Source organism: Erpetoichthys calabaricus, chromosome 1 (genome assembly GCF_900747795.2).
Source record: "Erpetoichthys calabaricus chromosome 1, fErpCal1.3, whole genome shotgun sequence".
In the NCBI taxonomy this organism is placed as follows: Eukaryota; Metazoa; Chordata; class Cladistia; order Polypteriformes; family Polypteridae; genus Erpetoichthys; species Erpetoichthys calabaricus.
This window is the reverse complement of record NC_041394.2, coordinates 155,873,371-155,891,382: the sequence shown is the minus strand read 5'-3', so window position 1 is coordinate 155,891,382 and position 18,012 is coordinate 155,873,371. Positions and strand designations below refer to the sequence as shown.

General features: G+C 37.9%; 1 protein-coding gene across 9 annotated transcripts in view; it reads left to right on the top strand.

Annotated features, from left to right (window-relative positions):
* wnk1b (WNK lysine deficient protein kinase 1b) overlaps positions 1–18,012 on the top strand; it is a 293,364-nt gene that overhangs the window by 153,553 nt on the left and 121,799 nt on the right. For 7 of the 9 annotated variants that reach the window (XM_051920252.1, XM_051920239.1, XM_051920235.1 and 4 more), the window contains one exon: positions 1,445–1,612. The exons of the other annotated variants lie outside the window; for them this stretch is intronic. In XM_051920252.1, the coding sequence (XP_051776212.1) occupies positions 1,445–1,612 (168 nt within the window). The remainder of the gene's footprint in view (positions 1–1,444; positions 1,613–18,012) is intronic. 9 annotated transcript variants of the gene reach the window in all.

The following is an 18,012-nucleotide window of genomic DNA, read 5'->3' as shown; positions in this document are numbered from 1 at the left end:
CTGCACTAAAGCTTGCAGCTTACTACAGTAACAGTGGAGTATATATATATTTTCTTTAATATTTGATTCTCTGTATTATTCCCTAAGGGAAAATTGTGTTTTTTGCATCTCCTTTGAAGGTCAGAGAGCAAGGTCATCAATTGTACAGCTCCCCTGGAGCAATTTTCAGGTTGAGGGGCTTGCTCAAGCATTATGTTTAAGAGTTGTAATATTGAGGGTTTAATAGATATTGTCTTATGTTACAGTACCTAGCTGACACTTCGTTGAAGATTATTTATTACCATCATATAGACCTCAAGACTTATACACGTTGTTAAAAGCTACTAATGTTAGTCAACACATGAAGTGCTCTGAGTGTTGTTGCATTGAGGATGCGTTTGTGTATTTGTGTGTAAAAACATACAAAGTTTTTGCAGGCTGTCTTGCTTATTGGTTAGTTATTGGCTGAATTGTGGAGAAGCACAATGCAAGCAGCATTGACATACAAAAAGAGAAAACAGCTCAGCTTAAGTTCACCTGTTTCATTTTATTGGAAGCTAACATTACTAGTTTAGTTAATGCCTTATTGTTATGTGCTGTTATTGAAGAGACAATATGAGTTTAGATGAATTCATAAGTGTACTTGATATGTTCACATTTTTTATATATCTATATATTCAGTTTTCTTTTGAACCTGTTTACTGCATTAAGTTTATTAAACATGTTTGCTAGTAATATTTTTTTATTTTTATTAGTAGTAGAAGTATTTTATATATTATTGTTAATAGTAGTAGCAGTAGTAGTAGCTGTGTTTTACATTATTATCTTTATCATTAGTGGTAGTAGAGGTAGTGTTAAAATTAATTTCATTAATGTTGGATCACATCACAGGAGATACTGTTGACCATATCAAGTAACAACACACTGATAACCTGGACCATTGTTGTTGTTTTTAAGAGAGTGAACACATGAAAAACATGAACATTTTGGGTTGATTCCAAACTTTTCTACACTAATGTACATTGTTGACAAAGTGAGTGGTGGTGGTGAAAAGTTATGATTTCTAGTATAGATAATTCTTAATGTTTAAGGTGAAATTATAAATGTGAAGCATACGACTCTTTCGTAAGTTTATAGCACAGTCAATAAGCAGTCATAGTTGAACATTTGAGTAGTGGATAAATAGTAATTTATTTATGCTAATCCATAGGTAAAATACCGAAGAAGAAGCACTGAATATCTCAAAAGTCCACGAGAAGTTTGTAAAGTTTTAGAAATAATGTATAATATTGTGAACTTAAAAAGATTTAGAATTAGTTCAGTAGTGTGTCCCCTATTTGCAAATATAGTATCAGTTTTCTTCAGCTGTCAGGTTTGTTCTTTTTTTTTTTTCTTCTTCTTCTTCTACATAAGGTGGATAAGACTTAGTCAATGAGTTAAATGTTTTTATATTTTCTTTTTTAAGCCTCCAGGTCAGCAGAATTCTCATGTTCCTTCCTCAAATCTCATTGGACACTACATTGCACCACAACAGCAGTCAGTGCCTCCCTCTGTACCTCCTGCAGTCATCCCTGCTTCTCATCTCAGTCAGTCTCATGTAATTCAGACAAACCAGGTCCCCAACCCAACACAGGTAAATATTTAAAAATAACATTTATGGTGTAGTCCTTCCTTATTTCAAAATGTAATACTGTATATAAAAAAATACGTTTATTCCATTTGTGTTTTTGAAAATGTTTCCTTGTGAACTTAGTGTTTCAATTCACACATACAGCATGGTATCAAGAACCTCTTGATTTGTTTTTTTGTTTTTTTTTTTTAATTAATGTACATATTAAAAATGAGCATGAAAATTATTAAAATGAAATGCCTAGCTGCAAAAATTATTTTCAAGGCACTTTGATGATGTAACATTCCAGTTCTTCTCAGGGTCTATAAATACATTTTGACAACAGACAGGCACACACAGAGCTGCACCACTGTCATATGTAATATTGCAATAAATAACAAAGTTTGAGGATATTGAAGATTTGTGAACAGATAAGCCTTAGCAAGATGTTAGTCTTTTCCCAATGTTTAAATTGTTTAATTTATGCTGGTTAGAGGTGGACGATATGGGCAAACAAATTTTATCACTGCAATTTTTTTCATATCAGTCAATATAAATGTACAGTGATCCCTCGCTATATCACGCTTCAACTTTCACGGCTTCACTCTATCGCGATTTTTTCTCATACACACTTACGTCACTACGCATGCGCTTTCTGAGAACTTTTATCTAAGCCCCACGATGGCTCCTAAACGTGCTGCTTTTTCTAAGCCTTCTGACAATGAAACTAAGCGCCGGAGGAAGATGCTTACCATCCAGGAGAAGGTGAAACTCTTGGATATGATCAAAGATGGCAATACCCTACAAAAGCCTCTTCACGCATATGAAAAGACAGCGCCAGCAACTGCCTATCAAGATGTTCTTCAGCCGCGCACCCAGACACCCACTGCCTACTCCTAGTACTCCTTCAGCGGAAGAAGACGATGACGCACCTGCTGAAGATATTGCACCACCTTGTCACGCTTGGGTCACAGGTATGCACAGAGACACAGGAGGTTGTAGAAAAAAAAGAACTTTATTCAAAGCACTGCAAACAAACATTTGTCTCTTTTCAAAAGTTTAAACGTGCTCTATGACAAGTCAGAGATGACAGTTCCACCAGGAGCAGAGAATGTCTGAGAGAGAGAGAAACAAAACAACCAATTCCAAAGCTGAGAGGCACTGCACAATACTTTTAAGTAAGCGGAGTACCGCGTGAGAGGTTTATCACGCGTTATAGCGTAAGTAAGAAGAGTAAGGAGCAATGTGAAGGTAGACTGTCAGCTGTTTCAGGGGTTTTCCCAGGGATGTCTGTGTCCTCTGAGGGTGCGATCAGCGCTCCAGCTTACAACCTGAAGACTCTCCTACTGAGCTCGTGCCTTCATAGGTTAGTGGTTGTATGTAAGAACTGTGTGTGTGTGTGTGTGTAATTAAATGTACAGTGCAATAATAATATGATATTTGAAACGTCCAATATGTCTTATTTTCTCTTATTTTGTCTAATATATTGGGTAATACGAGTGTAATGGTGACTAAAGGGTGTTATTTCATGTCTAGAGGGCTCTAATAATGTTAAAAAAAACGTATTTAGAAGGTCGTAAACAGGTTTTCTATACTCTAACTGCGAAAATATTCGATTTATATATAAAGAATCCCACTTCTCGAAAATTAATTTATCGCGGTAGAGTCTGGAACGGATTAACCGTGATAAACGAGGGTTCACTGTATATCATGATATAAATGAAATCACTTTCAGTCAAGCTTAAGGTTTCCTTTTTACTCCTTAGTGAGATGTGAAAACATAGGGCTAAGTTTGGTTAAAAAATTATTTTGTGTCAGAAGTTGAACATGACAAATGTACTATAGAACAGGGGTGGGCAGATTCAGTCCTGGAGGGCCGCAGTGGCTGCAGGTTTTTGCTCCAACCCAATTGCTTAATAAGAAGCCCTTATTGCTCAAGTAACACTTCAGCTTCACTTTAGTTGTCTCGCTCGTTAAGATTTTGAACCCTTATTGCTTATTTTAGTCTTAAACAGCTGTATTTTTGGTTTTTAATTGCTCCTAATTAGCAATAACATGCAAAGACAAAAGAGACCAGCAGTTCTCCATTTAGCTTGTTTTCATTTACACCTGTGTGTATTTATCATGCACTATTTGGTTTAATTAAATACTTGGAAGTAAAGTGAAGAGAAAAAAGTGAAGCACTGAGAATTACTCATCTGTTTTAGACTTCAAATCATTTGGATGATATCCTTAGAAAGGAAAATAAATCTAGGATATGAGAATGACCTGACATGGCAGAGTTAAAGCACTAGCAAGCCATGCAATTAAATAATTGACAAGGATTGTTTTTTAATTAAGCAACTGGGTTGGAAAAAAAACCGGCAACCACTGCGGCCCTCCAGGACTGAATCTGCCCACCCCTGCTGTAGAACATTATACAGCTGTATTTCAAATGAATAAAATGGCAATACCCAGTATAATAAACTAAAATCTTAATTCTGACCCATCAAAAGTTTTGCGTTTTACAGGAGAACACAAACAAAATACACAACTGAATTCTTTGGTCAGTTCCAAATAAATGCAATAGGTAACACAAAGTAAAAAAAAATCTTACTGGAGAACACACTGTTTGTTAGAACATTAGAACAGCCTAGAGGAAAACAGGCTCTTGAGCCCAACAAAGCTTATAAGTCTTATCCACTTAATTCTTCTAAAAGAACATTGAGTCTAGTTTTGAAAGTTCCTGAAGTCTTTCTGCCTACCACGCTACCTCACCAGTGCATTATAAAACTTGAGCATAATCACCTTGGACTTGTACTCCACACAACATGCTATATAATGTAACGTTCTGTTTGCCTTCTTAATGGCTTCTGAACACTTTCTGGAAGTTAATAGCGCAGAGTACACTTCGACTCCTGAATCCTTCTCATAAGGTGTACTCTGCCCCTTATTGTGTAATCAAGCCTAACACTTTTATTCCTAATGTGTAATACTGACATTAAATGTCATCTGCCACACATCTGCCCAAACCTGTATGCTGTCCAAGTCCCACTGTAATGATTTAATAGATTCCAGATTATCTGCCAATCCACCTAACTTGGTATCATCTGCAAACATTACCAGCTTATTACTTATATTCTTATCCAAATCATTTATATATGTTAAAAATTGTAGGGGCCCTAGCACTGACCCCTGTGGAACAATACTCTTAACATCAGCCAATTCTGATAAGGTTCCTTGCACCATCACCCCATGCTTCCTTCATCTGAACCAATTCTGCACCCATCTAAAAAACATCATCCTGAACTCCAACTTCTTTTAGTTTGATGCCCAACCTCTCATGTGGCACTTTACCAAATGCTTTCTGAAGTCAAGATAAATAATATCATATGCTCGACTTTTGTCATATCCTTTTGTTGCTTCCTCATAGACTTCCAGCATGTTAGTAAAACATAACCTCCCTCTTCAGAACCCATGCTGACTGTTCAGAAAAAAACACCTGTACATGTGCTATTAAATCTTATCTTTAATAATTCATTCCATTAATTTTCCTGTGATGCATGTTAAGCTTACTGGCCTATAGTTGCTTGGATCTGCTTGGTCACCCTTTTTATATAACAGGATAATATTTGCCATTTTCCATTCCTTCAGAATTTCCCCAGTGTGCAGTGACTTCCTAAAAATGTGTGTTAAGTGTTTATATATGTACTCACTAACCTCCTTATGAACTTGACGATAAATATTATCTGGTCCGGGTGATTTGTTTGATTTCAGCCTATTTATTCTGAGCAGTACTTCTCTGTCTACAATTTCCAAATCAATCACTACCTCCTTAGTAGTCCCATTTACCCCTGGGAGGTTATGTACATCCTCAGTAGTGAAGACCTCAGAAAAATGCTTATTTAGAGCATCCACTATTTCATTATCTATTTTTTAATGCCACTTTACTATTCTTGCTGCACTTCACCTTCTCCTTGACTGTTCTTTTACTACTAAAACACTGTAAGAATCTCTTTGGGTCATCTGTCACCTTATCTGCTATATTCCTCTTCAACTGTCTTTTAGCCACCCTAATATCCTTCTTAATACTATACAGTGATCCCTCGCTATATCGCGCTTCGCCTTTCGCGGCTTCACTCCATCGCGGATTTTATATGTAAGCATATTTAAATATATATCGCGGATTTTTTGCTGGTTCGCGGATTTCTGCGGACAATGGGTCTTTTAATTTCTGGTACATGCTTCCTCAGTTGGTTTGCCCAGTTGATTTCATACAAGGGACGCGATTGGCAGATGGCTGAGAAGCTAGATTGCTTACTTTTCTCTCTCTCTTGTGCTGACTATCTGTGATCCTGATGTATGGGGATTGAGCAGGGGGGCTGTTCGCACACCTAGACGATACGGACGCTCATCTAAAAATGCTGAAAGATTATCTTCATGTTGCTATCTTTTGTGCAGCTGCTTTCTGAAACGACATGCTGCACAGTGCTTCGCATACTTAAAAGCTCGAAGGGCACGTATTGATTTTTGACTGAAAAACAAACTCTCTCTCTCTCTCTCTCTCTCTCTCTCTCTCTCTCTCTCTCTCTCTCTTTCCCTGCTTCTGACGGAGGGGGTGTGAGCTGCCGCCTTCAACAGCTTTGTGCCGCGGTGCTTCGCATACACTCCTTTGAAGAGGAAGATATGTTTGCATTCTTTTAATTGTGAGACAGAACTGTCATCTCTGTCTTGTCATGGAGCACAGTTTAAACTTTTGAAAAAGAGACAAATGTTTGTTTGCAGTGTTTGAATAACGTTCCTGTCTCTCTACAACCTCCTGTGTTTCTGCGCAAATCTGTGACCCAAGCATGACAATATAAAAATAACCATATAAACATATGGTTTCTACTTCGCGGATTTTCTTATTTCGCGGGTGGCTCTGGAACGCAACCCCCGCGATGGAGGAGGGATTACTGTACACCAAATATCCAATAAACACTTTCACAAAAGATGTAACAAGATAAATACACTTTTATTCAAGAATAAAACCGAAATAAACGAAATTGCTCAACTGACATGTTGCCGAACCCGAACTATCAGTCTGTTTAAAATAAAAGATGTGTGTTTGTGTGTTTCATTTTCAACCAGTTAACATAGTTGTAGAGCTGTTTTTGTATTTGATTTATGCAGATGGCGCAGTGGAAAAGCTGCTGTTTAGCAACATGTAAGTAGTGTGCCACTATTGTTATTATCACATGATAAAAGTATACATTAGATGTGAGTCTGTAACGTCCTGTGTAGATGTATGGTACTTGTAAAAATTAGCGCTGAAGGGATAAAAGCAGACATATAAACGCAGCTCAATCATTTCTCCTTGGTGTCTTGTTGAGTAAACTGACACCACAATGTCTATGGTGGATGTTACTTTTCCTTCCCACGCGGACATTTACATCAACATGTCATTTGAATGATTTTTTTAGATAAAGCCAAAATGTAGCCTAATAGCAGAACTTCATTTCTACCTGTGCAATAAGCCTGGCAATAGGAGGACAGAAATGTTTGCAAGTTAAGCATTGCATAATTATATGTTTCAAGAAATGGTGTGATGATAGGCTACACAGTTCCTTAATTATAAATTAAAAGACACTTATTTAATGTTTCTGATTTGACTGTACAGTGATCCCTCGCTATATCGCGCTTCGCCTTTCGCGGCTTCACTCCATCGCGGATTTTATATGTAAGCATATTTAAATATATATCGCGGATTTTTTGCTCGTTCGCGGATTTCTGCGGACAATGGGTCTTTTAATTTCTGGTACATGCTTCCTCACTTGGTTTGCCCAGTTGATTTCATACAAGGGACGCTATTGGCAGATGGCTGAGAAGCTACCCAACTTACTTTTCTCTCTCTTGCGCTGACTTTCTCTGATCCTGACGTAGGGGGATTGAGCAGGGGGGCTGTTCGCACACCTAAACGATAGGGACGCTCGTCTAAAAATGCTGAAAGATTATCTTCACGTTGCTACCTTCTGTGCAGCTGCTTCGTGAAGCGACATGCTGCACGGTGCTTCGCATACTTAAAAGCTCGAAGGGCACGTATTGATTTTTGATTGTTTGTTTTTCTCTGTCTCTCTCTCTTTCTCTGCTCCTGACGGAGGGGGTGTGAGCTGCCGCCTTCAACAGCTTTGTGCCGCGGTGCTTCGCATACTTAAAAGCCAAACAGCCCTATTGATTTGTTTGCTTTCCTCTCTCTTTCTGACAGTCTCTGCTCCTGACGCGCACTCCTTTGAAGAGGAAGATATGTTTGCATTCTTTTAATTGTGAGACAGAACTGTCATCTCTGTTTTGTCATGGAACACAGTTTAAACTTTTGAAAAAGAGACAAATGTTTGTTTGCAGTGTTTGAATAACGTTCCTGTCTCTCTACAACCTCCTGTGTTTCTGTGCAAATCTGTGACCCAAGCATGACAATATAAAAATAGCCATATAAACATATGGTTTCTACTTCGCGGATTTTCACCTTTCGCGGGGGGGTCTGGAACACAACCCCCGCAATGGAGGAGGGATTACTGTACATAATATTAATATTGGATTAAGGGGGATATAGTAAACTAATAGATAGGTATGTAGTTTAACTTTCTGTCCAGGGTAAGTGTGCTTTGGGAAGTTAAAAAGGAATTGTGTACATATTAGAAACATTTATTATTTAAATAAATGGATTCTATTTTTCCCTTGCAAACACATCTAGGCAAAGAAGCAGTTAACCTTTTATTTTATTACTGGTAACTTGTATAAGCTAGTTCAGAAGCACTCATGGTATTTGTTCTTCTCACAAGGTCAGAAACAAATGCTTTTGGTTAGGAAAGTACTGTACATTTAATGTTTGCTTGTCCAAATCACAACTGCAAGTTATGTTTAATTATATATGTAAATCAGTGAAGACAATATTTTAAAATAACATGCACACGTATCAAAATAAAAATCATCTATATCCAGCATTAAGGCAGGGCAATAAAACAATAAAAGGTAATTATCACGAAATAACTGTTGCTCAATAGAAACATAAGGTATGGTTGATAGAAAGTCAATATAACTCATTTTCATCCATGTTTTGACAGACAACACAAAAAGCCAATGATAATGAGAATAGTACTACATCGAACAAAATGGTGGAGTAGAGTTACAGCTTCATCAGGTTATGTTGACGCACACAGCATGGGGCTGACAGCAGCACACATGCTAATGTTTGGGTTGCAGCAGCCGCAAACACAAGTACTGTACGTTAGGAATGAGAGACGCATAAAAAAGTGACAACAAATAATGTTAAGAAATACACACCAAAAAAAAAAAATCAGTATTACCAAAGAGGACAGCCCAAGGGTCAAAATACAAGGATGTTGTTGAAAAGAAGGATCCAAGAAATTTGGTAGTTTGGAGATATTTTGGCTGTTTAAAGTCCTACAAGAAGCAGAGTAGTGTTCACTGCAAATTGTGTAAAAAGCATGTTCCTACAAAGACAGGCAATACCACTAATCTTTTGTACTATCTGAAGTAGTGCCATCTATTAGAGCACGCAAAATGTAAGACTTTGCAGTCCCACTACACTAATGTGGATTTCTTGTGCCTTTGTTTTTTTTTTTTTTTTTTTTGCCTTAGAGCATAAGCTGATCAGAATTGAGTGAATGTGACAATTTATTTATGTTCTCCTTCGTTTACATTTGAAAGCTGCTTGAATTTGTACTGAGGATGTATACAGAATGTTTGTCTATTTATTTGTGGGTTTGTTTCCCAGCCATTTAAAACAATTTGAATCTTTAGAAAGGAAAGGATACAGTACAGTACATTTTATTTATTTGGAACTGACCAAACTGAATTGACTTTTGTGTCCTCTTCAAAGACTTGAAAGCTTTAAGATTTTAGAATTTCATATTTAAGATTTTATTTATTTGGAGATGACCAGATAAAATGGCTAAATAACAATAACGGGTATGAGTATAACATAGAGAAAGACACATTTTTTAGGAAGGATAGACAAAACAGAAAAAGTGGTGGGGTTGCAGTTTATGTCATACAGAATTTAAATGTAAGTCCTCTTCAGTTGGACTTTGAGCCTCATCCTAGTGAGGACCTGTAGCTTTGCTTGGAAAACATTAGGGAAAGAGGCCTTATTTTAGGAGTATGTTAGGGACTGCCCAATACAGACAGTAATATCAACAAGGCAAGTTTACAGGGGGATATTATATTCTTGTGGGACTTTAAATATCCAAATATTAACTGGGATAACTTTGAAAATAGCAGAGCACAACAGCAAGAATTTTTAGAAGCTTTATCTAATTTTTTAGGTTTTATACAGTAAAGTTTGCACTGTTTTTTTGAATTTTTGGTTCTTTTGACAAAGAAATTCTATTACAGCTTACAGAAAACAGAACCAAATTACAGTTTAGTGTATCAGACAGAACATTTATAATAAATGGCATGCTGATAAACACCATTTTATCCATTATTTTGGGTAAGCTTTTGTTGGTAAAGAAATAATATGCAATTATTGGCCACAAACATCATGTTTAGCAAGTCACTACTAAATATAGTGGATTTATAATCCATGAATTCTGATTACAAAAACGAAATATGTGGCAGGGCTCTGACCATGCAAGTTAAGGATTTTCTAAAATTGTAGTTGAGAAATAAGTAAACTTATAAATCAGATACAAAAAGCAGCCCCTCAAAATTAATACGAGTAAAACAATGCTTGAGCCTCAGTAATTTCCCCTGTATACACATTTCTTTTTATACTATGAATTAAATGCAAGCCAAAATTAGCATAGATAGAGCTTTATTTGTCCCCAGGAGGAAATTTGGCTTTTTAAGAAGCTCTTTAAATAAATAAACACACACCAGTTTGACTATAAAGCAAAAAAATTAAAAAGAAAGACAAGTTCTGACTTGGCTGTCAAAGTCATAGTGAGGCATCATGCAAACATATTGCTGTTGGTATAAAGCAGCCTCAGTAGCGTTGGTTGAAAGTACTCAGTTTTATTGTGCCAGAGAGAGGATGTGCAGCATTGCTCATGATGACGCTTAGTTTTGTCTTAATTCTCTGCTTCTCTACTATCTCCAGGGCATCCAGAGTGTGTCCTATAAGTGAGCTTGCCCTTTTAATTAGATTGTTAATTCAGTGGGCCTCTCGAAGTGATATTACCAGCCCAGCACATCACAGTGTAGAAAATCGCAATGACTATGAAAGAGACATGAAGGATGTCACTTACCGCGTAAAAGAAAATGCAAAGAAAAAGATCATGCTCTGCCTTTTCTAATGTAGTTCCTCTGTGTCCCAAGACCTGTCCAACCTGTCATTAATGTGGGCCGCCTCTACATCCACTCCTTGAATAGTGATCTGACATAGAGGCTGTTTGGTGCAGCAAATGTTAATAACCAGTTTCTTGGTTTTTCTGATGTTAAGATGCGTACAATTCTCTTTGCACAAAGAAACAAACTTCTTCACCTAACTCCTATACTCAGTTTCGTTCCTTTTATCAAGACACCCCATAAGTGCAGAATCATCTGAGAATTTCTGTAAGTGACATGACCTGGTGTTATATTTATAGTCTGTGGTGTACAGAGTGAAGAGAAAAGGAGACAGGACTCCTTCTTATGTTGCTCACATCCATATCAGAAACACAGTCCTTGAGTCTCACAATCCTGTGGTCTGCCCAGGGCACCATATGCTCATCTACCTGCATATCTCTTGAGTTTACCCCTTAACAGGGATGGCTGGGTGGTATTGAAGCCACAGGAGAAGTCAAAAAACATAATACTCGCAGTGCTGCCAGCTTTGTCCAGGTGAGATAAGCCTGGTGGAGAAGACATAATTGCATCCTCCTCTACAGTCTTTGTTGGATAGGCAAACTGCAGTGGATCTAGGTGGTCTACCACAAGAGTACTTGTATAGTCCAGGACCAATCTCTCAAACGTCTTCATGATGTGAGATGGTATAGTCACTGGTCTGTAGTCAGTAGGTGAAGAGGCACCTGCCTTCTTTGGAACAGGAACAATGCAGGATGTTTTCCACAGCAGTGGCACTTTCTAAAGCCCTGGGACAGACTGAAAAGGTAACAGAGGACATCTCAAAATTGGTCCGCACAGGCCTTAGGAACTTAAGGACTGAAGTGGTCCCGCAGCTTTTCCTGTGTGTAGCATCCTTAGTTGTTTCCTTACTTGGTCTTCAGTTATGGACAGTCCACACTTATGGTCAGAGGTGGACTTATCACTGGCCATTCCAGTTGACATGGTAGGAGTTATTGATGTAGTAGGAATGGTGTGGGGATACACTGGAATAAGGTGGCAGTGGGAGGAAAAATCCCTTTACAAATTTGGTTCAGGGCGTTAGTTTTGTCCACATTCTCTTCTAGCACCTGAGCCCTGGATTGCTTGAGTACTGTAATTATACCCATTACATTCCAGATATCCTTCATGTTATTCTGAGTAAATATGTTTTCTATTTTAGCGTTCTAAGCATCCTTTACTTCACTCAGCTTTTTCTTCAGCACATGCCGTATTTTCTTCAGAGCCTCTGTCGCCGAATTTGAATATTCTCTGTCTCAATTCTGAAGACTTATTAGCTCCTCAGTAATCCAATGCTAGCATGACAGAGACTCATCACTTAACAAATGAAAACAAAGAGTAACTGAGCAACTTTATATATAATAATGACACTGAATTGATATTGCCTTCATGAGAAGACTATCTAAGATGTCAATAATGTAGCATAATGTTCTAACACATGCATCTGAACTATTATAGTTCAACTGATGTATTTAACTGTTACTAGTAATTTTTTGAAAAATAGAATAACAATAAATAGTTCCAATATAAGTCAGTTTATTCTAGTGATTACAGTGTTAGAGCACCTAACTAATTATAGCTGTAATAATGTGTAACATTAATATTTAAACACACATGTCAAGGTACACAAATATTAAATTACAGTTGTTTGAAGGTTAATTTGAAAGAAGGCTGTGCTAATAAATATTAATGTTCATACTAGAATTGGGGTATGGTTAGCTGATAATGGAGAAAAAGAAATTGAAAAGTCCTGGAGGAAACGCATCTTTGTGTGGTCCTTGGTTATATAGAAGTTTGGCAAACTGCCCATCCACCTTTTTCACAAGCATTGTATATTTTGCAAGAGATTAAGTGAATTAATCCAGTTTGATTTTGTATTGGTAATCATTAAATCCTGTAGGTCCCAAACACTGTCTTGTCACTTTCTGTGGACAGGAGTAATACGACTAAATAGCAGTGACACCAAATTCTACAGGAAGGTACAAATAAGATAAATAAAATATAGTAAAAATTCAAAATTATTTCAAGTGTTGTGTTTTTGATTTAGTAACTGACATATTTACAGCATGAACAGCCTAATCAACAGTTGTAAAGAGGGTATGATAGTCAGAATTACCGGTTCTTTAGCCTTGTTATTTTCTTTCCTAAATCTAATGCAAAAACTACTCTTTCTTATTACAGCATTAAGTTTGTTGATCCTTTCTCTTTTTCACAATCTTGCACAAGACCAGGCTAGTCCCAGCTTCTTACTGCTTCTCATAATTTTCACAATAACTCACCTCAACAAAAACAACTGACCAGTCTCTTGAAATCAGCTACAGCATAACTGGTCTCACTGTCCACTCTTTAGCCTACACTGAGCATATGCTCAAGTGTAGGGATGCAATAAAGAAAACTCATTCCTGTTATTACTCTGCTGCTATAAACAATGGTAGCAATAAACCTAAAATTCTTTTTACTGCAACAAATTTATTTAAATCCTGTTTCATGTACTATTCCCTGTAGAACACTATTGGGCTTTTCTTAAAAAAATATATATATATTTTTTAAAACAACGCAAGTGAAATACTATATATCAGGAGTTCTCTCTAGTTCATTCCTCTCTTCAGACCCATGAAACCCTCCTCAAAGCTTCAGTGTGGTTGCTGTGGACTTTCACTAATTATTTTTCAGTTCTGACCTAACTATAAAATCAAACATCTGTTCCTCAAAAGTTGATCCTGAATTTGATGATGATGATGCACTGCAAAGATTAAAAAAAATTAAATTTATTTAAATTTGTGGAACATTACAACTATGTATTGCAGCAAAGCCAAAAATCATAGCTACTTCATTATATTGTGGATTTGAATGAATCTCTGCTGACAAGAAACAGTGAAAGTTAAGTTACTTTTCCTGAAAAACTCCATCCTCAGCTCCCCTCCTCCTACCGTATACTCAACAAAAGTGACTCAGCATCCACTATAAAAAGTAAACAATAAACTGGTAATTAGATTAGATTGTGGCACACAGTCTGCTTTTCACCCCTCATACCACCCCCACCCCAGAGACAATTTCCTGAGTATGTGTGCACACAACACCCCATGAAAAGCATGTAATACTGAGTATTGATTGCTGTTGTGAACTTAGTAACGGTGCGTAGTTAGAGCTGTGTTTGCTATGATAAAAATAAATCTGAATCTGAAATTAAACTTTAACTTGCATGCTTTACTGACATGAACCACAGCACCTTTTGCTGTCAGAGTGAATATAACAGAATATAATAAGCAAATTGTAGCCTACAGATTACAAGTGACATCAAGGACCTTTTGAACCAGAAGAAAAGGGCTTTTAAAGGCGGTGATCAGCATGAGCTCAAGTGCGTGCAGAAGGAACTCCGAGTCCAGCGAAGGAGCAGTACAGGAGAAAGCTGGAGCAAAAGTTGCAGAATAACAGCATTAAAGAAGTGTGGGATGGGATGAAGATCATCACTGGCTGCAGCTCGAAGCGAGGTGCCACCATCGAGAGAGACGTGGAGAGAGCAAACCAGATGAACAACTTCTTTAACAGGTTTGACCACCCTAACCCACTCTCACCTCGGAGTACTGCACCCTCCACCCATCCTTCTACTGATACTAGCATAGGAGAGAGTTTCCCCCCACCCACAATTACAGCAGCCCAGGTAAGCAGAGAGCTGAGGAGACTTCGTGCCAGCAAAGCAGTGGGTCCAGATGGAGTATCACCACGACTGTTGAAGGCCTGTGCGTTGGAGCTGGGGAGTCCTCTACAGTGCATCTTCAACCTGAGCCTAGAACAGGGGGAGAGTCCAGAGGCTTTGGAAAACATCTTGCATCACCCCAGTCCCAAAGGTATCACGTCCTAGTGAGCTGAATGACTTCCGGCCTGTCGCTCTGACTTCACATATGATGAAGACCATGGAGTGGCTGCTGCTTCACCACCTGAGGCCACAGGTCCACCACACCCTTGACCCTCAGCAGTTCGCATACCAGGAGAAGGTGGGAGCGGAGGATGCCATCATCTATATATTACACCGATCCCTCTCCCACTTGGACAGAGGCAGTGGTGCTGTAAGAATTATGTTTCTGGACTTCTCTAGCACCTTCAACACCATCCAACCTCTGCTCCTTAGGGACAAGCTGACAGAGATGGGAGTAGATTCATACCTGTTGGCATGGATCGTGGACTAACTTACAGACAGACCTCAGTATGTGCGTCTCGGGAACTGCAGGTCTGACATTGTGGTCAGCAACACAGGAGCGCCGCAGGGGACTGTACTTTCTCCGGTCCTGTTCAGCCTATATACATCGGACTTCCAATACAACTCGGAGTCCTGCCATGTGCAAATGTTCACTGACGACACTGCTATCGTGGGCTGCATCAGGAGTGGGCAGGAGGAGGAGTATAGGAACCTAATCAAGGACTTTGTTAAATGGTGCGACTCAAACCACCTACACCTGAACACCAGCAAAACCAAGGAGCTGGTGGTGGATTTTAGGAAACCCTGGACCCCGTGATCATCAGGGGTGACTGTGTGCAGAGGGTGCAGACCTATAAATACCTGGGAGTGCAGCTGGATGATAAATTGGACTGGACTGCCAATACTGATGCTCTGTGCAAGAGAGGACAGAGCAGACTATACTTCCTTAGAAGGCTGGCATCCTTCAACATCTGCAATAAGATGCTGCAGATGTTCTATCAGACGGTTGTGGCGAGCGCCCTCTTCTACGCAGTGGTGTGCTGGGGAGACAGCATAAAGAAGAAGGATGTCTCACGCCTGGAAAAACTGGTGAGGAAGGCAGGCTCTATTGTAGGCATGGAGCTGGACAGTTTGACGTCTGTGGCAAAACGACCGGCGCTGAACAGGCTCCTGTCAATCATGGAGAAGCCACTGCATCACTATCATCTCCAGACAGAAGAGCACTTTCAGCGACAGACTGCTGTCACTGTCCTTCTCCACTGACAGACTGAGGAGATCGTTCCTCCCCCACACTATGCGAATCTTCAATTTCACCCTGGGGGGAGGGGGGGGGGGCGGTAAACGATAACATTATACAAAGTTATTGTCTGTTTTACCTGCATTTTTATCACTCTTTAATATTGTTTTTTATCAGTATGCCGCTGCTTAAGTATGTGAATTTTATCTATCTATCTATCTATCTTATCTATCTTATCTATCTTATCTATCTTATCTATCTATCTATCTATCTATCTATCTATCTATCTATCTATCTATGAATATACAGTAATAAGCAAATTGTAGCCTCAGCTTTCATGACCTCTCCATTTCTGTGTTCCATGAGTGGAACTCGTATATGGAAATGCTTTGCCTTTCACTTAGATGCTCAGGATGACTTTGTTGGTTCACAATTACTACAGTGTAAACAATGATTTGGACCAATGCAATCCAAAGGAGATTATGCATCAAGTACCTGAAAGACTGGGGCCAAGATTTGATATCAAGAGCGAGTTTCAGATTAGGTTAACAACTAGTATCTTAATTAGTTTTGACACTTTTGCAGTGAATATGCTGTGTTTGCTGAATATTGTTTACACATATGCCATGCAACCAGCTTAAGCGAAAATTTTTTTCTTTGGCCTATGATGCTTTTCAAGGCCAATGTAACATGTCATCAAGCTATTTTACAAGTTTAAATAATAGTATGTTGTTTTTTGAAGACTAGACTCTCAAAAATGAATTCTGAAAATCAGTCATTTAGTCTTTCTGTATATATAGTACAGGATATTATGACATCATAACCACAGCTGGATATTAAGGCAGTAGTAAATATGTCAAGGCCCAACAACTGGAATACAATATCTAAAATATCACTCACTACACAATTCAAAATAGCTATAAAAGATTGTTGACACAGAATTCAGGGAAAATAATCACATCTTATAGCAGCTCAGAGTCAGTGATATCAAAGTCATACGTGATAGTGTACAGGGTGACAAAACCACATTGGTGTTCCAAAGCAGTTGCACAATTTTTCGCAATGCTTAACAGGGTAGAAGTAACCATATCTTGAAAGAGCACAGCAAGCTAATCATGGTGAAGGGGAAATAGCAATAAGATGACAGTAAGAAGTATGATTTAGGAGGTTATCAATAATTAAGAAGTGCATTTTACTGTTATTTTTAATTGATAATTCTGAAAAGTAATTAGTAATTGAAAAGTACATTTGCCATACAGTTATTGTTATGAACACTGAGTTGTTACCAGTAGATACATAACTAAACTTGGAATTTTGCATTTCTCCATTTTCATTTTGCCTCCCTATAATTTTTCTTAAAATACAGATTTTTTTCACAATTGTTTAATTTTCTCGAAGCCTTTTTAAGTTTAAGTGGCAAAAGAGCATCTCTTCTTCGCTCATTTTCAAGTTAAGAGTTTTTACTAAATTGTCACAGGCAGGAAAATTATAGCAGGAATCTTGTTAATACAGTTCAAAAATGAAATAATAACTTTAGAATTAATTAATTAATTTTTCTTCAGATACTCTGGATAGAAGTAGGGCAGTTGTGTTAAGGCCACAAAAAAGGATAATAGTGGTAAGAGAAGGCAACATCAGTGACTGTCAAACTGTGGAAAATAATAAAGTAAGGATTATAAGCATATCATTGACCTGGTGTAAAATTTCAAAGAATCCAGCAGTCTTGGAGGAAAGAAAATGTATATTGAATAAGGCCAGATCCCACTACTGACACTGTGTGACTATGAGTAAGTCCATTCACTTCCTGTGCTCCTTTTGGAAAAACAAAAGAAATGTAACCAATTGTATCTAGTGAAATGTTTTAAGTTCGATTGGATAAAGGCCAAATAAGTAAATAATAACTAAATAATAATAATAATCATTAGATTAACAATACCAAGGTTATCTGATACTTTTAGTTAACACCACTAATAATATCTTAATTAGATTTCTAGAATTGAATATTTGATGTTTCACATAATCAATATAATACAAAGCATCGTTAAAACATTTGCCTAAACAAGAATTGCTAACATTTCAGGATCTGTTGCTTATAATCAAAAAGAACAGAGGCAGGGTTAACGGAGAATATGCATAGTCTCACCAGTCCACAATGTGAGAGGTGGTGGAATATGTTTGCTGGCCGCT